Source organism: Meriones unguiculatus, chromosome 19, assembly GCF_030254825.1.
Source record: "Meriones unguiculatus strain TT.TT164.6M chromosome 19, Bangor_MerUng_6.1, whole genome shotgun sequence".
NCBI lineage: Eukaryota > Metazoa > Chordata > Mammalia > Rodentia > Muridae > Meriones > Meriones unguiculatus.
In genome coordinates, this window is record NC_083366.1 from 55504368 (window position 1) to 55526702 (window position 22335).

General features: G+C 39.3%; 1 protein-coding gene across 1 annotated transcript in view; it reads right to left on the reverse strand.

Annotated features, from left to right (window-relative positions):
- Positions 1-22335, reverse strand: part of LOC110559926 (uncharacterized) — a gene marked incomplete at its 5' end in the record, with an annotated part of 297183 nt that overhangs the window by 168991 nt on the left and 105857 nt on the right. The window contains one exon of the mRNA XM_021655579.2: positions 17634-17832. Within this exon, the coding sequence (XP_021511254.2) occupies positions 17634-17832 (199 nt within the window). The remainder of the gene's footprint in view (positions 1-17633; positions 17833-22335) is intronic.

Genomic DNA, 22335 nt, shown 5'->3' on the forward strand with positions numbered 1-22335 from the left:
CCAGAAAATTGGAGAGAGGAATGAGCAATGTCTTAGACTGATACCCCAATTCAGCAAGGGCTACATGTAACAAAGTGTTTATCTAGTCTTATCGAAATCTGCTGAATAACAAGGGCAGGGCTTCATGACCACCTGTCAACACTCAACCTTTTGTGGCCAACAGATAAATGTGTATGATCACAACAAATTTGAGTTAGCAATCAAAATAGAAAGATAGAAGGAAAATTGTGAGGCAATCATGCACTCTTAAAAATAATCTATAGGTCAAAGAGAAAGTTTGCAAGAATGCTTGCCTACCTCTTTATTCAAGAGAAGTTACACTGAGTCCCGGGCAAGGATGACCCAGATTCCTTACTGATGCTCTCCTCTCCTGCTACCTGAGACATTTCTCTCGCAGAAAGACCATATGTTTCTAAGCAACACCAACATAAAGGGTCCATGACAAGTGCCTGACATATGTAGCTCTTAACAAGAAGCCAAAGAAGAGCCACCAACTCACATACACTAGGTGGCTCATTGACGGAGGCCCTTCATCCTCCTAGACATTCCCAGAAATCCCCCAGTGGGACCAAGAAGTACAAATTGAAGCATGCAGATTGGAATAATTCAGCATGTTTCAAATTCTAACTGCAAACTTTTCTCAGCCACAAATTTTATGTGATAAGCATCGTTAAAGAAGAAAGGAGAAAATACATTCTCAGATGTATTTAAGGAAAAACATCACTAGAATGTCTACTCTTGAAGAGTGATTAAGACATAGAGAAAATGGAGGTGAAGGAACCATGAGGTACTTGGAAGGGGAAAAAATATGGAAGAACTTCGGACATTAACATATGTAAAATGCACTAGCCTTCCTCTTAAGAACTTCAGAAATCATATCTGATGATCAGAACAAAATTTATAATACCAGCCTGGTTTGGTGGCACATTTCCTAAATCCCAGAACTTGGGAGGCAGAGACAGGATAATTTCCATGAGTCAAGACTGGCCTGTTCTACCTTGCAAATCCATGACAACTAGGGCTCTTACACAGAAACAAAACAAAACAAAACAAACAAACGAACAAAAACTTGTCTCAAAAGAAAAAAAAGAAAAAGAAGTAATAAAAATGTTATAATACCATGTGTTATTCAAGAAAATATTTTCAAGAGAGATAGAGTAGGAGGCCTGGAATGTAGGTAAAGTATGCATTGATTCCAAGTGATAAAACACTGATAACACACGTGCATGCCATCATTTGGGCACTGATGCTGATGACAGACAGGAGATGACCTGTGAGGTGATTTTGCACAAGCACTGTGGAATAACCAACAAAAACTAAGTTGAGGTAGAGGATGTTAGGAGATGCAGTCTTGTGGGATTAGTGCCCAATAATTAGCCTACTGTTGACAAAAATGTTGAGACATGGCCAGTGGAAAAGAACAACAGCAGAAGAAGCAACAAGAAAACATATTCTAAAATCTCAGTCTTACTCTCTGTCTTAGTAATAATTATCTTAAATATAGAGTCTAACTACTGCAATTAAAAGATAGATATTGGCAAAATGAGCTTTTGAAAAATGCCCTGATTATATAATAATTCTTATTACATAATAGTGATTATTCAGTGGAATAAATTAAAGCTTAGAAATGAAAAAAAAGAATCATTTACTCACCAATATTAAAACCTCTTGATTGACTATATTAATATAACATTAAAAAAAGAACTCAGAGCCAAAAAGGTTATTACATGTAAAGAACATTAAACAATAACCTAATTATCAGTAAACCAATAAAATGTTACAATCTCAAGAATTTATGGACAAATATAGACACATACACACATATGTAAATCGGTCCCCACCAAGTGCCTGTGGAGAATCCACAAACACATTTTGGACCATGGAGCAAGCCTCATCAAATTTAGAATAATTGTAAGCCACTAGCAACTAAAAGCACGATTCCAAATGATCTGCAGTGTAAAGACAAAGTGGTAATGGAAATTAAAAAAAAATCACACGAGTGGAATGAGTTCAAGCCATGCTAAGAAGAAATTTTATAGCATTAAATGCTTAGTTTGGGAAAGAAGAAAATCATTCAACTAATGTCTCATCTGAAGAACAGCAACAAAAATCCAAAGCAGGTAGAAGAGAGAAAATTATGATAATATGACTATAAATCAATAATTGTGTTATTTAGGGAAAGACAGGAATGAGAGACCAAAAGTTGGTTCTTTACAAACAATAAAGCTGATAAACTAGCAAGACTAACAAAGATGAGGGAAGATTCAAGTCTCCAGTACCAGAAAGAAAGGAAACCACTGAAAAGAAATTAAAGGGAGCCCTCTAACAGCATCTTGCCCATACATGGAAAAATAAACCATTTTCCACATAACTACACATGGGAGCACTTGCTCAAGCCAGATTTTGTTTGGTTTGTTGGTTGATTGGTTTAATGGTCTTTTTTTTTAATTGGGGGGGTTATTTTGTGATAGGGCATCTCTATGTGGTTTTGTCTGTCCTGGGGCTTGCTATGTAGATCACGTTGGCTTTGAATAAACAGATATTTTGAATAGTCCTATAACCATTAAAAAAAGTTGAATTGATGATATAAAACCCTGGGCTTTGCCAATTTCCTTGCCCATTCTACCAAACATTTACAGAAAAAAATAGCCTCCATCTCACAAAAGTCTATACATCAGTCATTTTTAGTGGCTCTGTGGTAACGCTGGCCTAACCAACTTACTAAGGGTTCGCCTTAGTTCTACAGTTCCTGAGATTTTGATGTGTGGTCATTTGGCACAATGGACTCTGGAAGAACCAGGATAGACAGAGTGTGTCACAGAGGAGAGTCTTTATCTCCCTGCTCTAGCGGAAGTAGAGATAAAACCAGATCAGGAATCATCTGCAAAGGCACGAGGCACCTCTGCAGCAGAGGGCTCCTCCAGCGATGGCTGAGCTCCATCACCTCACCACAGTGCCACCAAGCAGGGATGAACAGTCAGTACCTGACTCAGTGAGGGACATTTCATATTTAAACTAACACAGTCTTCTCTGGGAAGGAAAGGGAAACACATTTACTAACTTGTTTTATTTATCTACTATAACCTTCATGTCAAAATCAGACAAAGAGAAGACATAATAAAGGAGAGCTGATCAGTATCTATAAATAAGACAAGCAGGATTGAATCTGAGCACATTGAAACCTACACCATATGAAAAAAAAATATGAACAAGGAAACGGTGGTGTTTATTTTAGGTATGTAATGTGGATTCAGATGTTTAAATCTCTCATCCAAGTAGTAATCTCATCACTAACATAAGTCATCTGATTTTATCAAACAAAACAAAATTCTATGGAATTCAAAACCTATTTATGGTAGCAGGAAACGCTTCACCTTGATTAAAAACAAAAGTATTTATTTTTGTTTTGTTTTTACCAGAAACTAACAGATATTTTCTTGGGTAGCCAGGAAAACGTTGAATGCTTCCTTTGTTAAGAAAACAGCAAAAAGGACAGGAGAGGTGGTCCCATTGGGAAACTGCTTGCTGTGAAGTCTTGGGAGACTAAGGGCCATCCATCTGAAGCACCCGTGTGAGAATCTGGATGTGGTGGTGTGTGCCTAACTCCAGCACTGAGGAAGGCTGACATAGGAGGATCACTGCAAGCCAGCCTAGCGGAAACAGCAAGTTCCCATTTCAGTGGCTGACCCTGTCTCAACAAACAAGCTGGGGAGCAGTAGAGGAAGACAAGAAGATGCCCAAATATGATCTCCAGCCTTCTTACTCATAAGCTCAGGTAAACATGTGTGCACATGCATGCATGCGCTACAATGAACACACATATGTACACATATAACAAAATCCCATTTCTCACTCCTCCTGTTGATGTAGTGCTGGCAATAATGAGTACTTTATGGTGACATTAGGGTTTAAGCATGCAGTTTTTACTAGAAAAAAAATGAAGACTACTGTATTAGAAGATAACACGATACTCAACATAAAATATCAAGCAATAGGCTGGAGAGATGGCTAAGTAGGTCAGAAAGCCTAATGCTCCTGCAGGGGACTCGAGTATGGTTCCCATCACCCGTATTGAACATCTTACAACCAACCACACATTCACCTGTGTTAACTCTAGATCCAGGGGATAGCCACGTTTTTTGTTTTGTTTTGTTTTGTTTTTTGGCTGGCTCCTGAGTACCTGTACTCATGTACACATGACATTTACACATAAGCATAATGAAAAAAAGTTTTCAGTGAATACATTCAAAAATTTTATGAACAAACGCACACATATAAAAGCACATTTCTGTATGCTAGCAATGAACTTGCTAAAACCAAAATCAAAGTGAAGAACCATTTACAACTATTACACAGAAAACACAGTAGTTAGGCATAAGCCTCACAAAACATGTACAGAATTTTTAGACTCAAAATTACAGAATGTTGATTTATCTATTTAAACACATCATACTGGACTAAGAAAATGGAAAGCCATACTCCATATAATAAACATACCTGTTTCTCCCACTGGATTATAAATCTAATCAAAGTATATCAACACGTAACATAGTTTTGCTGTGGAAAGCATGCGATCCCTCTAAAATTCACATGAAAAACCAGTTGACATCATCTCAACAAAGAAAAAGAAATGAGAGAAATCACTGTCCCTCGTATCAAGCTCTGCTACTCAGCTGTGGCAATCAAGACTGTGGATAGATCAGAGTGAGAGGCACGTCATGAAGTTAGTGGGATAAGTAAAAGTAGGTCTGCAGAACTGTGCCCAATTGCTATTCTTTTTCAAGGCAGGGTTTCCCTGTGTAACCCTGGCTGTCCTGGACTCTATTTATAGACCAGGTTGGCCTCAAACTCACAGAGATCCACCTGCCTCTGCCTTCTGCATGCTGGGATTAAAGGTGTGGGTCACCACACTTGGTGCAATTGTTAACTTTTTTGGAACAAGTGTCTTTGTTCTTTACCAATCGCTATTTTTTTCATTTGTTTTATTTTTTATTTTATTTTATTTTTAATTACACTTTATTTACTTTGTATTCCCCCTCTAGTTCCCTCCCTCCTCCCCTCCCAACCTCTCCCTTCCTCCCGCTTATCCACAAATGCCCCTCCCCAAGTCCACTGGTAGGGGAGGGTTTCTTTTGCTTCCTTCTGATCCTAGTCTGTTAGGTCTCATCAGGAGTGGCTGCATTGTCTTCCTCTGTGGCCTGGTAAGGCTGCTCCCCCCCCTCAGTGGGAGGTAATTAAAGAGCAGGCCAATCAGTTCATGTCAGAAGCAGTCCCTGTTCCCATTACTATGGAACCCACTTGGACACTGAACTGCCATGGGCTACATCTGTGCAGGGGTCTTAGGTTATCTCCATGCCTGGTACTTGGTTGGAGTATGAGTCTCAGGAAAGACCCCTGTGCTCAAATTTTTTATTCTGTTGCTCTCCTTGTGGAGTTCCTGTCCTCTCCAGATCTTACTATTTCCCATTTCTTTCATAAGATTCCCTGCATTCTGCCAATCACTAATTTTAAAAGCAAGTGCAAAACCAGTTTGATGGGAGAAAGGTGATTTTGAACTGATGGCATTGGGACAATCTGATATTTTCATGGGGAAAGAACTAAGCTAAGGGTTACTCCACATAAATAAAACCCTCAAAATATACTTGCACTTAGGAATTAGAAAATTCCCAGAATCTAGAGCTAACCAGACTGTTACTTGACTTGACACCCGAAACAGCGTCTATAAAATGAGAAACTGAAATATTGGAAATTTTTAAATCCTGTGGTGATAGGGGAGATGGAGACAGGTGGATTACCTCAAGCTGAAGGGCCACCTTGGCTGACATTTTCAGCAGGAAGCAAAGGTTTCTGTCTCAAGTAAGGTAGAAGGCAAACATGACACCTGAGGCCCCCAAAGGCCAACGCATGCCCCTGTTCATACACAGAGACCTAAGACAAACTTACTAAATAGATAAAAAGTTAACGATCCCCTTCATCATATGAAGTCTCTCAGTCTCATTCATCTTTCACTCATCAATCTGAAAAGAACGAGACTGGCCAAAGGAGATGCCGTCTTCTGTGGGCGTGCAGCAAGACCCTGAAATACAAGCGACACAAACTCTAGCAACTGCGAGGCCCCATCAGGCTGGCAGCCACTTGGTCACGACTCAAAGGCAAATCCCCATCAGCCAGTCTTGGTTTCATTCATCATGACTCATGTGTTCGTAAAAGCAGACTGGAAGCATATTTTACCCCTTATATCCTTATTTCAACTTTCATCTGTGTTCAGCTATCAGTCCTCCTGGGAAGCCCAGATTAAATAGTGAGGACAGAGATGAGTGAGTCCTGTCAAGACACCACAGTAACTCTACCTAACCACTGCTCCCACGGCTATTTTAGAGTGCTCTTATTTTCTTACCCTTATAGGTCAGTCACGCTAGATCATATTCAGCCAAGAACCACTGTCATATGAGTCGTTGTCAATATTCACTTGTGTTATAGTTTGAAACATCTGTCTAATTCTGAGGCATAGACTAATTGAGAGAAACTGACCACAGACAAATCATATTATTTTAAGGAAAGTATATTTTTATGAAGGATTGTTGAATACATATTTACACACCCCCACATCTATAACTATATATGTAAACATATACCATGCTTGCACAGTGAGCACACTCATCTGAAAAGATTAAGGAACCTATATGCCTCATGCATATCCATAAAAGAGAATCAGAAGTCATAAAACAGAGCAAGAAGCAAAATTGTGTCCCTTCTTTAAAGAGTGCTCTTATAAAAACACATATTCAGGAAAAATGTTTCCAAATCATTAAAAATGCACCACATAATAAGCGGCAGGCACAGTAAGTGATACTAGTGCTCCCGTGCTACCTACGTGTGTTGGAGGCTCAACCATCTTGTCTCATGCAATTACACTCTGCCTTTCCAACGGTGACAAAGTTGCCTAGCAATCCATCTCTCAGGATGTAGCCCTGTCATTAAGGGACGAATGGCTGTGCTTTCAGAACCGACTTCATCCTCATTCCTAAAATACTGATAACCTGAGGAGTTTTCGAACAGTCCAGGACCGCGCACAAAAAAGAATGTCAAGGCAGTGAGGTTGATCATCAGGCCTTTGGCTCTTGTGTTTCTTCACTGGACTGTTTGATCAACATGGAGGATACATGAAGCCACACAGAACCCCGAGTTACCGGTGGGCCTGCAAAGCTATGGTGTGCCTTGTGTGGTGAAGCCACACACTGTCACACACACACACCATACACTTATGTCATGAACTGGGGAGCCAACATCTATTTGCATGTTCTCCTCCAACCTTATTTTTGATAGTTTGCACGTAGCACATATGCTTTTATTGTCATTTCTACTTTTAAAATGACTCTCTCTCTCTCTCTCTCTCTCTCTCTCTCTCTCTCTCTCTCTCTCACACACACACACACACACACACACAAAGGGAGAAAAAGAGAAAGAGGCAGCTGGTAGGGGTAAAGTAGCTTCCCTACAATGTTTTGACTCTGAGAACAGCAACAGATCAGTGGGCGCTGCTCTCTGCAGGAAAGAATACAGCAGAGTCTAACCTGCTGGAAACGTTTTACCCCCATCTCATCTCTCTGTCCCCCACATCTTTTTGACACACCCTCTTCCCTCCTCCCTTGGCAGTAACTGCTTCTCCACTTCCTTTGCATCAGTGGGAACACTTCCCGTCTGGGTGTCAGGATCTCTGGAGGGGTCAGGGGCTGCCCTGCAGAGGAAATGACAAACTGTGAAAAGGAAAAGAGCAATTCCTTCCACATGTTTCCTCCTCCCAGGAGCAGCGAGGGGCTGTCAGCCAGCATCGCTGTGGGCCCAGGCAAGGTTCTGCATCACAGCCCTGTCAAAACCAATCAACCAACCTACGTGGCTGTTTAAAGGTTTCTTCATTCCAGCAGGTCTGAGACATGACTCTGAGATGAACTGGATCAAGAAAGCAAGCAAGCAAACAAGAAAGCGAGAAAGAAAAAAAGGAAGGAAGGAAGGAAGGAAGGAAGGAAGGAAGGAAGGAAGGAAGAAAGAAAGAAAGAAAGAAAGAAAGAAAGAAAGAAAGAAAGAAAGAAAGAAAGAAAGAAGGAAAGAAAGAAGGAAAGAAGAAAGAAAGAAAGGTAATAGACTGTATGGGCTGGGGAAGGACTCCAGAAAATAAACCCCAGATAAAAATGAATTACAATGTTTTTGGTTTTTTCTTTTGTTTTGTTTTAACAAAATCCACTAATGGTAGGGGAGTTACCTTCAATTAACAGTGAGAAGAATTTTCTTAGTTAAGCCTGTTCAGGAATTTCAGCGCTGGAGCTACCAGAAGGCTTATTCTCTTTGTAAATAAAACTAAAAGGTGACAACCTCAAGACTTAAAGGAAAACAAAACGGGAAAGAAATAGAAGAATAGAGACAGAGGAAGAATTTATCATTTACTGCTGTTTTTTTTTAAACAAAGATCTCGATTAAATAATTTTGAAGCTTTTCTGTGACTTACAATATTTTATGCATTTCCATATCTTAAATAAAGGCATTTAAAATGCAGGTAATTAGCTGTTTATGCAGATTAATCACTTTGAAACATACTGTGGCTCCCTGAGGCTTAGTTTTGTACTTAGATGAAGGATGCTATCTGAAAATAAAAAAATCCTAGACACCAAATGCCACATTTGCTTCAAACTTTCAACAAATGGTAATTCTTCTTAGGTAGTCTTTCAAAATTCTTCGAATTAGGGCTATAACTTGTAGAGGTGTTCGTTCTTTGAAAGTGGTTATGCTTGTCTGTTACCTGGAATTATCTCAGTCTCTCCATAAGCTCAGCTCTAACAGTCAATAGCCAAATCCTGAGTGCTGTTTCCAAGTTCTGGACCCATGCTTCTTTTCTAGGAATGCTGTAACCACTGACAAATTGTTGTATGTGTATATTGGTTACCATATATTCATTATATTACATATTTAATGTTATATGTATTTATATATGATCCAGGTAACTAATACTTTCTTAGAGATGTTCTAAGAAACTGAGTCAAGAAGGTCATCAATTCAATGCCAGCATAAACCACATAGTGAGATTATGTCTTGAAGAAACAATAACAACAATAATAAATCTACAAGGAAAGAGTTGCTCTCCTTATCTAATCCCTGCAGGAATAGTGGCCTGGGACTTTTGCAATGTAACATGGAGATCTATTTAAAATTGGCTACAGAAACTTGTTCTCCACACTCTCACAATCTTCTCTCTTCGAAGGTAAGGCAGCTGACCGTGATTACTGTCCTGCTGTAGCTCTCATTTCCTGAGCTTCCAGATGAAGTGTGTTCAGCTCAGTGAAAAGTGTCCTCACTGTGCTTCTACTTCTCCCACTACTAGTTTTTTGTCCTATTTGTCCTCTTACTCTCTTTTGCTAAGATGGACATAGCAGTACACACCAGATACAGTCAGTCCTCCAACCAAGCTACCTAGAAAGTTCCTAAAATGAGAAAGAGTAGTAGAAAAAGAAAATAATAAGAAAGAAAGAAAAAAGTTAGCTTTTAAAATCAAAGAATAAATGTATGACCAATTGACCTTTTTTTAGGTTGCTAGTACTTTAGGAAATCACTAATAAAGGAATTGTAGCAAAAACAGAAAATAACAAAACAACAAAAACCCCCAAACACTAATAATAAATGACAAGTTCTTTTCTAGGGCTTAAGTCCAAGAAAGGAGCAAATAATTGGAAGTTAATAGGAAAATTGAGAAAACTGGTTTCTGTACTCATTAAAAATTACATAGAGAATTCTAGCAAACATTTTCAAAGTTGGTCAACTGATTTTTGATGAGTATGCAAAGGCAATTCAACCTTAAGACAAGTCTGCCCACAAAGGATATTAGAAAACAGGCATGTTCACTTGCAAAGACCACCCCTAAGGTTAATCTCAGCTCTGTACTTAATTCAGAACCAAACTTCAAATCGATCATCCATATTAAAACCTTCAGAAGGAAACAGAGTGTCTTGTGAACTGAAGCTAGGCAGAGTTCGAAGGCATAAGATGAACAGTACAATCCACTCAACCTGACGAACAGGACTTAGTCAAAATCCAGGAGGCTTACGCTATGAGAGACAGTGCTAAGAAACTAAACAGGTCAAAGACAGGTGAGGACAAAATACTTGCAAGTAGCATGTTCCTGAAAGAACTTGTAAGAACATTAAGAAAACTAGAAGCAAAATTCAAAACTGCGGAGAAAAGCCGGAGATGTGACACAGCTGATAGAGCATTTGTCTAGCAAACACGAGGCCTTCAATTCGATCCAGGGTACCATGCAAACCCAGTGTGGGTGTACCCTTGTCACCCTTGTACTCAGAAGGTGAAACAGGAGAATCAGAAGATCATCTTCAACTACACTGCACCTTCAAGATCAGCCTGGCCAGCTTCGCAATACTCTGTTTCAAAATGAAGAAGCAAGCAAATAATGATTAGAAACAGGTATGCCTGAGCAAGTACATATGGATAAGTTTAAGGATGCTAGCATTCAAGAAATAAGAGAGTTGGAAATCACAAGACAATGCCAGACACAATCCAGAGCCAGCTCGTGAACACTTGATGCTGGCGATTGTGCAGAACAGCTGGAGCTCCTGTATAGATGGTGGACATGCAGGACTGACAGTATACACAGTATGGAAGAAAAGGAGTGTAGCAGGATTTTTGTCAAGTGGTCAAATGCAAAGAAACGAGAAGAAGAAATTGGATATCCTGTTGTCAAAGAGCAACCCTGCCCCAAGGAAGTCAGTTTTTCTAATCAGCAGGAAGCAGTATAATGATTGTGATACCCCCTTTCCCCTCTATCCCTCTTTCTCTCCTACCTAGTGTTGGGAGGATTGGAAGCAGCAAATGATTGCTACAATAGAATTTCTTACAGAGTTCAGTACACATGCTCTTTCACAATGGTTCTACTGTAATCAGAAGCAGACTGAGATTTTCAACATTTTTTTAAAATTCTGACTCCATATTCTCTTGCCTACTACCACAGTGTAATTATCAAATGAAAATAAGTCTTATGTACTTCTTGGCTATATTAGTGCACAGTTGCCTAATGAATGGATCTATTCACTTACTCATTTAGCAAGTCTTTAAGTGGGCAAATGCTTTGTGCCAGGAACGGATTTGACTCCATAGACTCAGTCAATACTCATGAGGCTGGTCATCCAGACATGCAAATAAATACATATAGACAATGAAGAGAAAGAACACGGGAGCAGTCAGCATTGAGTACAGTTTCTTTAACAAGGACATTTTATACTAGCTGGTGAGGATTCTTCATAATACAATGAAATTTAAATATCCAAAGGTCAAACAAACGACCTTACTTTTCTCAAGGGGCTAAAGAAACTCAGAACCACTAATAGCATCTCATCAGGCATCTGGTTAGTTGGCTCTTAGAGTTTCTATTTCTGCAATGAAACATCATTAACAAAAATAAAGTTGGGGAGGAAAGAGTTTATTTGGCTTATATTTCCAGTTGCTGTTCATCACCAAAGAAAGTCAGGACAGGAACTCAAGCAGGGCAGGAACGTGGAAGCAGGAACTGATGCAGAGGCCATGGGGATGGGAGTGTGCTGCTTACTGGCTTTCTCACCACATGGCTCTCTCAGCCTGCTTTCTTACAGAACCCAGGGCTGTCAGTCTAGTGATGGCACCACCCACCATGGACTAGGCAGTCTCCCACTGATCACTAATTCAGAGAATGCCTTAACACTGGATCTCATGGAGATATTTCCTCAACTGAGGCTCCTTCCTTCCTGATGACTCTAGTTTGTATCAAGATGACACACAAAACCAGCCAGTACAGTTTGGCTTTGGTTTTCTTTTTGAGATGAGTTTCATGTAACTCAAGCTGGCCTCAACCTTACTATGTAACCAAGGCTGGCTTTGAGTTCCTGATCTTCTTATCTCTGTCTCCTACATGTTGGGACTATAAGTATGTGCCACCATGCCCAGAAACCTTTAGTCTTTCCTGACTTGGAATCCTTGGACCTGACTCTAGAGATTTGGAGTCATTGGATCTGAGCAAAGTCCAGGTGTCAATGAGTATTAACAGCTCCACAGAAGATTAATATGTGGACACCGTTAATTGTTTCTTTACACTTGTTTAATTGTAGTTGTATGTAAATGTCTATTTGCTATAAATCAATTTTTTAACATAATTTAATGCCACTGAGGCTGCTTTTGACTGTAAAAATCCCTCCTATTCCAGCATGGTTGAATGGTATGTTTGTGTACTAAAAGCCTACCTACTATGAGTTACTTGTCAGGCACAATGTGGGGTACACTGTGTAATATACATGATCCAGGGCTGATGGTGGGGCTATGCGCTGAGAAGTCCAGCAAGTCAAACAATATCCTGTAACAACTTAATAAAAGAGACCTAGGGTGGTGGCAGTGTCTCCTTTCGACCATGAGGCTGACTATAGCTTTGGCTCCATTCTGTTGTCCACTGTCATGAAAGAAAACCATGCTGTCCATTACTAACCTGGGAAAATATTCTAATTCAGTACGGGACAGATAATTTCTACTGAATTCATATTGTCTCCTTACCATTATAAAATGTAAATATCCTAATTCTGGTCTTCAGATGTCAAAGACTCTATTATAATTAACAATGGTTCTTTGTTCCCTCTTCTGGTTGATATCATTGATAAGAATTGCCAGGAAAGTGGTAGGAGGGAAAGAGAGAGAAAGAGGGAGACATTTGCCTCATCTAGTATCTATGCCCCTAAAACCAGTTTTCTTCCATAGTATGCTCAAGGGCTGGAGCCAAGTGAGACAAAGTACAGACCTAACTCCTTGACAACACACATTCCTCACAATTGTTCCTTCATCTTACAACTAAATAGCGATTTAGTTGGTCACCCTTGCTTTTTCCCAAGTCTGGATTCTCCCTCAGGAAGGTTTGCTGACCCTTTATAGAAAGAATGCTGAAAGAGCCCACCCCTCCTACTGGCCATGTAGACATATGTTTGTATCATAATGGAGCAGATGGCTCAAGTAAATCTCTGAAGATACTTTTGGCTTACAACCTCACACATGTAGCAGTGTGGTTTGTTCATTGTGAGCACACAATAAAATTTTCTGGAATTCAGTGTCACCAAGCATCCATGAACCTTTCCGGGAACTATTGTTCTTGCAAGATATCCATATACAAAACAAAAGTATCAAACAGAATCATCCTTTCCCTGGTGGTTATCCTAAAGAGTAAAGACAACTTGAAAGAAGGCAATCACAAAAGTTATATCATAGATGCTTTTTCCAGCCTTTTATAAATATTTCCTATCCCCAGGAAGACACATAGTAACAGTGTTGATCACCATCATCAACCATGGACTAAGTCCAAAATCCCCTTGGGAAAGAGTGTGTATACAGGCACACTTACAAGGGAACATGAAAGTCACTTTTGTGTGTGTGTGATTTGAGGACAGTATAGTAAATATGACAGATTGCACATGGAGCCTACTGATGTACAACAACCTGTGGAAGATCACAAACACTTTTTTTTTTTCAGATAGAAACTCTGCAGCATGAGCATATCACGTGATCACCATTTCCCCACATTCCCCTCCTTTGCGTGTAAATGGCCAGAACGTCATCAAGCCAGAGTTTAATCAACTTTTAATTTGAAATGAATTACCACATGTTGTGTTTGTTTACCCATTATTAAATTTCTTAGCAACACATCAGTGGCAGAAACAGCACAGTTTATCATAGCCCAGATATATTAGAAAACAAGCCCATGGGAGATATTAACTACTACTCATAAGCTTCAGAGCTTCCAAGAAAAATAAGTAAAAGTAAGCAGTAAAGGAGACGTGTACTTGGAGAAATTTCCGTGTCCTGGTTTTTGTATAAATCTGTTCACAAAGGAGGAAACAGTCCCATTGCTGTCTTTGGATACGAATCTTACATTAGTCTCTGAGCTTCGTAGGAAAGCAACATAATAATCAGGTTTTTTTTTTTTTTTTAAGCAAAGTATAAGAAACTCTCCCTCTTTGTGCATATTGTGTTTGCATACTGAATGTGTTGGTGACCCTCTTCCCCAAAGTGCCACCTGTCCTTCTTGGGGAGAGCATGGGGCAGTGGTAGCACGCTAACAGAGTTTATAGCGTGGTGTGGTCAATAAGGAATGTAGCCTCGTTGCCCTAGCAAAGACGAGAAAACAAAAAGGATATGGCAAAAAAAAAAAAAACAAGGTCCAAAAGTAATCACCTCTAATCTTTTACTCAGTATCTTAAAACTGGACAAAAATCAAAGCCCACTGTGTTAAAAGTTGACAATTCTAAAATAAGACTGTTTTATAGTAAAATGTTTTAAAAATGAAATACAGTTTGCAAGTACACATATTTTGCAGTGTTCAGTGACTTCAGAGTTGACCTTTGAACTTGGTATTTAAGCAAAATCAATGGCATGCTTTCTCTTCTTTTCGTCCAATGAAGTCACAATCATTCCCTTTCTATTTCTTGCTCTATTTTTCTTAGGATGATGATCTTCAACCATCAGAAGAAGCATTGACACTGTCTCTCTTTTCCACGTCTCAGATTTCCAATGTCTTAGTGCATTTCCTGTGGCTCCGCTAGAACTGCTAGGACTGGGACATCTGTGAAGGAAAGGCTTTGTTTCCTACAGTTCTGGGGGTAGGTGGTTCAAAAGGCTATATCTAGTGAGGGTCTTCAGGTTGTCTGGTACTCTGCAAAGACCCTAGCAGTCTTAGGATTAAACACCAGAACCTTACAGAGCTGTCTCATCATGACGAATGTACTTTCTCAATAACATGTATCTTTTAGTGCATTCTTAAGGGCAGAACCACCAAGATCTAATCACCTTCTTTAAAACAAACAAACAAACAAACAAACAAACTCCTCAACTTTCAGCACTGCTTCACTTGGGAATCAATTTTTCAAAATATGATTCTTAAGGACATAATAAAGCTATAGCACCCAGTCTACATAAATATGCAATGTTACAATGATTTTATTTTTTTCTCATAGAGCAGGGGTAACCCAGGTATTCAAGCTGAAAAGTCTAACCAATTAGATCCAATCAAGATTCAGTGTAATAGCAATTATCTTGATGAGAAAATTTATCAGACTTCATCACTACATCCACAGAGCTTTCCCATACAGATATTTGGAATGAGGTTACCTATGGCATTGCTTGCCATTGGTTTGGAGCTCTTTTACAGCATCAACTCTTCTTTTTCAACCATCAAGGCCTTCCTTTCATTTAAATAGCCCATCTTCTACTTTCCCTTATCTGCTCTACAAATACATGGTTAAACACCCCACATGTTTTGCATTTAAATTATGAAAAAATTTAGAGGCTTAAATCTTCTATATCCCAACACAAAGTCCATGCAGGCAGCTTACAAATGCATTTTGAGGATGACCAAATCTCCTTCTTGCCTCTCCAAAGCAGTACAAAGTGGTGTCACCTGCTCTCTCCTGCTCCAAGCAAATTGAAGGATATGAAGAATATTACATACACTTAGTTCAAATTGCTTCAAAACTATGGAATGTATTACCTGGCTTTAACATATAGCTGGGTCCTAATTTGTCTTCAATAATATTTATTTAAGGTCAGTATCATATAATTTGGCATTTACACATTCTGTGTGTAAAATCTTGACATAACATTTTCAGGTGAACATAATTCTAGAGAGTGTAGTACCTCAGTAGTCTTTGATGACTTTGGCTGAGGCACAAGCAAGCATACAGGTCAGACAAGGGTAAGAAAGCCCAAGGCTCATACTAGACCAATGTTTTAGAAGAGCAAATATTTGTGACTTGAACCTAGCAATTGGTGGAGTTCTGCTAAACCCAACTATGTATCACTCCTAACGAACAAAGAACTTCCAAACATGATGTAACAAGTGTTTATTACTTACTAGGAAGTTTGAAATTGCCAACTAATCAACGAATAGAAAAGAAAACAAACGAAAATTCAGCAAGGCAGAAGTGACCCAGGATGTAGAATCATGTGGCCAATCTGAGAACACTGGAAGAGTACCAGTATCCCATTCTAGACCTGTGGCTGTTTCCAGAGCTATGGCTTCAGTCCTGCTTTATTATGTCTCTGCGCATCATCTTCAGTTACATATAATCAGTTAGCAGCTTGATCTAGAACCTGTGTTCCTTTTCCACATTCTATGTCTCTTCTGAACTTCCTATTTCTCGATGGGAAAGTATTTGCCATAAAAGTATGAGGACCTTCACTTGATTCCCTAAGATCCACATTTAAAAAAAAAATAAAGCTAGGTATTGTGGCAGGTGTCTATAATCTCAGTACTGAGAGAGGCAGACTGAGTGAAAGCATTCTCTGAAGCTCACTGCTAATCCACAAGTCTAGTGGAATCAGGGAGAGACCCTGCCTTAAAAACTAAAGTGAAAGTTGGGCTCTGCAGTACACAACTGTAATCCCAGCCCTCAAAAAGGCAGAGTCAGGAGGATCTCTGTGAGTCTGAGGCTACAAAATGAGTCTAGGTCAGATAAAACTACACAGAGAAACCCTGTCTCAATAATTAAATAATTACTTAATTAATTTTAAAAATTAGGTGAAGAGACATCAACGAAGATATCCAATGTTGATCTCTGGCTTCCGTGGCATACAAACACACACACACACACACACACACACGCATGTATGCACACAGACACATATATACATGCACATACTCATATGTACACACACATATACACATGCATAATCTACACACACATACTTGCATACACATCACACAGAGAAAAAAAAGAAGAGGTCTAAGAGGAAGAAGGTGAAATAAAAGAAAATTATGTAAAGAAAATAAAGTAGAATAGGATTGCCGAAGAAGAGGATAGAGTATTGGTACATGCTGTGTTATTTTCTATACCATATAATTACACCATTTGATAATTTCAAAGAAAATGCTTACAACAGGGTTTGCCACTGGTAACTTGTGTGAATGCCCCTCCTTGCCACGAGGCTGTGACTACTAGTTCGGCAATAACTGCCGACCCATCTGACCCTGCTGGGTAGGCTAAAATTATTTGCTGATAGCTCCATCCACTTACAGAAGCCCATGACGGAAATCTTTGGTAGAGGCAATCAGGTTTTACTACAAAAGATAATTTCAAATGTGGCTCTTCTTAAAATTGAATGTTCGAGAGACTTGATTTTACCTAGTGCTTAATAAAACTAATTTTCAAAAATAAAGCCCTAAAGCACAAACCTTATACTACTTGAGAACTTGGTCCTGAGGTTATTTTTTCTTTATATTCATATTCTTGGTTACAAGTCTCAAACATATACAAGGAAGCAGAAAGTTAACAGAAGACGTCAAATAATCCCACACCTCCAAAAAGTAGTGGAAAAAAAAAGGTCCACAGACAATGGAATCATGGAGAAAAATATGTTTTAAGGAAGTATTTTTTTTTTTACTTATTCATATCACATAATAGTCAATGTGAAAGGAAAGTTAATATTTTTCTCAATGGTTATATTCTTTCTCCATGGCTCAGTTTAAAAACATTTATTCTTAGAAAGGAAATACTTCTTAATCAGCTTCATTCAACATTGCACAGTTCTTAACAGTGTGTTGGAATGTTCAAGAAAATGAGTCAACCAACCCTGAGAAGAGTGGATGGAGCCGCCCTTTACAGCGTGGGTGTTTCTTGGGGGTTCTTTCTTTGAAGGGCCAGCTGGATTATCCAAATCAAATTCTGTGTTCTCTGCTTCCGCCATTAAGCACACAGGACGTTCAGGAGAAGGCTGCCTGAGGCTCTCATGGCTTTTTTGATCATCCAAATGCAAAGGAGTTTTAATTACCTATTAAGAGATAAATCAGTTAATGGAAACTGTTGCAGATATTACCTATGTAGTTAAACTTTCTCTACAACAATGGAGGACTTTGAGATATCTAAAAGAACAATTCAATTTTCCATCTGAAGGATTTTGTCTGGTTAAATAATAATAATATAATGACAAAATAATAATCATATACTAATCCCATTAAACATTGTCGTCTGCCTTATATGTTTAATTTATTATTTTTGATATCCTATAAGAAACCACTGTATGACTAAACCTCACACTTGGATGAAACTACAAAATATTCATTTGTTTTTTAAATTTTCCTCAAGAAGCAATAACCAAATGTGAAATGACCAGATCATAGAACATAGCGGTAAGCGAACAGGTGGGCATTCAGTGTGCAGTTCTCCACCACAGTTCTCCGCATAGCACTTTAGGATCACAAAGTGCTTCAGGGAAACACTGGACACTGAGAATGACAGGTTTTGAAGGGATCGCTTCCTTTGGAAGGAGTGTCAGCCTTCCTTGCTCGCACACTCCTCCATCTTCAGTCCTTTCACACACGCTAAGTCAGAGCTGTTTTCCAGCCTCCTCCTGAGGGCTCCAGGTACTGCCCCTAATGACGCAGGACAACAATAGAGGACAGGGGAAAGCCAGGGGCCCTGCCTCTGTCTGGCATGCTTTGAATATCATTCTCCTCCCACCCACCGACCCTGTAGGAAAAAGGAAGGAAGGGCTCCCTTGGATTAGAGTCTCACAACAGCGTAATGCAGCCATGATCACTCAGGCCTTACAGCCATTGAAGCAGGACAGTCTCCCCAAGCATGGTTGGATACCATAAAAAGCTAAAATGTTATGCTCAGGATGCGAGGCTAAGCACTGCACTCAGGGTCAGCCGCTTTGGACCCAGAGAAGAGCAAGTCTGATTGCATGCGGGTTGATGCCCCAGGTCCCGCCTCTGAGAAAAAGGTATCTGATGGGTCTGATGCTCTTTGGGTGGATGACACCTAAATGAACATCGGTACAAAGTCCCAATTTATTTCTAATATCAAAGATCAGACCTCTACTCTTGCCTGATGCGTCTAAAACAAAAAGGGGGAACTGTAGAGAGCTGCGAAATGCCGCGCCTGAAAGATGGAGCTGGTTTCCGCCTTCCACCTTCCCGATGGTGAGTGCTCTCTGTCACAAACAACTCCACATTTGGCTAAGGCTGAGGATCTGGCTTGCTTCCATGTATGTGGACCTATCTGCATTGCCCACGTGGCACGCTGGGGTTGGCTACCCAGAGGCTATTTAAGCTGTGTGCTGGCTTTCCCCAGGGTCAGATGATTGTTCAAGGTTCCTGAATAAACTGCATTGAAAAAAAAAAAAAGGATTTCTTAAAATTGCAAAAACATCTTTTTCTGTTCCATTATGTGTTTTGCCTTTTTATGCCATTTGCTTTTTTTTTAATTTCTATCTACTACTTGATTAGAACTTTTCATATAGTTCCTTGATTGATAGGTTGTGTGTGTGTGTGTGTGTGTGTGTGTGTGTGTGTGCCTGTGGAAGCTAGAGGTTGACATTGTGCCTTTTTTTTCTTTTTCAGTCACTCTCTACCTAAATTTTTGAGGCAGGGACTGTTGCTGAACCTGGAGATCACAAGGATGGCTGACCAGTGGGCTGTAAGGGTCCCCCGTCTTTGACCCCACCTCTCTCAGTGTTGGGGTTAAAGACGGATGCCGCCCTATGCAGTGATTTATTTTTCTCTGGTGGGGAGAGAGTTGTTTTACTTGTATGGTTTGGTTTTGTGCTAGGAATACAAACTCACTCAGGTCCATATGTTTATGGGGCAAACATGTTTCCACCTGGGCCACGTCCCAGCCCTGATCAAAACATTTGGCTCTTGAGAAAACTCATACTGGAAAACTTTCAATGTTAGAGAAATTTATATACAGAAAAACAAAGTTTTGTATAAGAATTTTTTGTTTTTATTTTTATGAAGAGGAGAAGTATCTTCCTCCCCACTTATTTTTCCTCTCAATCAGAAAAACCGTACACCTTGTTCTGTGCTACTGCTCTTCTCAGTAAAGTGGGCTTACTCCCAGTAGAGATACAGAGGGCCACAGTCCCTAACACTGGCTAATAAATAATATAACTGATGGTTAATCATATCTATACGTGATACTTAGTGGCCAGTACGCTCTATGGTTAAGTCACAGCATTACTTTTCCCTCACTTAATTATTTTACTTAATTAAAAAGGAGAAAAATTTGGTCTTCAAGTCCAAGTACATTGCGAGCCACCCAGACTATTTTAATACTGTTTAATAATCAAATTTTTATCTTGTAAATTTTTGTCTTGATTTAATCTCAATGTAAATAATCTTTATGATTAATACCAGGACCATTTAAATCTATGGATTAAGTGCCAACTTTCCAAGCCATAATTTACAGAATTCTGAGCTTTAGTGTGCGTTAGTGTGAGCATTAAAGGTGTAGTGCAGTTACCTAGCATATGTGAGGTCAGTTCTACCACAAGCATGGACAGTGAAATGCAAAAGAAAGAAAAGAAGAAGAAAATAAAGAAAAGCAGTTAAAAGTCGCAGGTGCCGTGGGTGAGGAGATGGTTTGGTGAGTGGAGGGCTTGCTGTGTCTGCATATGAGGACCTGGGTTCAGATCTGCAGTTCCCAAATAAAAAGCCAAGTAGAGCAGCCCATGCCTGTAATCCTAGCAATGGGCGGAATGGAGTAGAAGACAGACACAGGTGCATCCTAGGGCCTCACTGACCAGCCAGCTTAGTGAAAGTAGCAAGCTTAGATTTTACTGTGACACCACATCAAATAAGAGAGTAAGATAAGAAAAACCCTAACTCAGGCATGTGCACATGAGCATGTGTGCATACACACAGAGACACATACACAAACACACACATACACAGAGAGACATATACAGACACTCACAGATGCTTTTTATATTAACTATAATAAAATTTACTTCCTTTAGTGATTGCGTTTTAATTTTCAGTTTATTTTGACTGGTGGTATAATATTTAAGACTACAATCTTAAAGCCATTCTGTTATAGGGTTTTGAAATTTTTTTACATTCCTGTACTATTGTTCCATCTCAACCTTGCTTTTACTTATCAACAGTTCTGATTGAGAAGAGCTATAAGCAACCTCTAATCTTAAAGCACCACCACAAAATAATTGGTACATATTCTCAGAATGTGGAATCCATGAGCAGCAACTGTAAGGATTTTTTTTCTAAGGGACATTGAGATTTACCTCAGGAAAGCATGTTTCCACAATGACTAGGAAGGCACATATCCAGGTAGTAATTATTTATAATAGTTCTCTAGGCAACCCCAAAATGTTATTTCAGCATATTATAATAGTATTCATTATAAAGAAAACAGCAGGTAATATTACCCTATACAAACGATACTAGAAAAAGAATACACAAAACAGAAAACTCCAAAACTTAAGGCCAAAAATGCACACTTTTTGGAAATATCATTATCAGTTTCATCAATTATGTAGGTAGGTATTCAAGTAGATAGATGATAGATAGATAGATAGATAGATAGATAGATAGATAGATAGATAATCAGGTGTATAGGCAAAGATTAAAACTTCATGGCGTGTTGTGATATAGTCAACCTGGGAAAATACTATAATTAAGAATAACAAGTTCAGACACAGAAAACAAAATAGATAGGCTACAAATAGGTGGCCCACTTTATTCTTAACGTACGCAACCATTTTCTTCTCTGGATCATGACGTCTCCCCACAGTAAATTTATATGCTGTCATGACTGATTTCAAAAAGGCTGGGTTCAGCAGTACACAGAAAGATAAACATACACAAGTACGCGTGTCCAAGCTTATTTGCTTAAAATATTTACATTTGACGGAAAACATGTTGGAAGTGGAGTGCCTAAGGGAGACAGCTCTCTCATGCTACTCTTCCTCTGTGGAATTACCCTCTCCTAGGTGTCTGTCTTGTCAGAGACGAGCATTCGGAAGGCAGGAGTCACACCTCATCTCCTGTGCGCCCTCTCACAGGCAACTTCCAACACACAAAGGAATCTTGGTCAGTACTGTTGGTAAGGAAATAAGTCATCCATTCTGGGGAGGATGACGGGATGAACTTACTAATACTGTGAACTGCTGAGAACCGTGGGGCTCGGGTGTCAGTTCTGATTCATTCAATATACAAGACTGTACTTAATTCACTTTCACTGTCCCCACAAATTCACAATTTAATTCCTTATTTCTAACTACTACTCTATGTGCATTTTTCAGAAATCTGTTGTCTGATGGGAATTACTTCTACCTATTAAGAGAAACTTTAAGAGAATTTGCAGTTGCAAGAAAGAAAGCTAATGGCTATTTTTTTTAAAAAAAAAAAGTGGCTTTGGAAAATACTTGAAATTATTTGCCAGTTACAAACTCACATTTCATACCTGTAATCCTAGTTAGGTAGCATTCAAAAGGCTGAGACACGAGGATCAAGAGTTTGAGGACAGCCTGTGT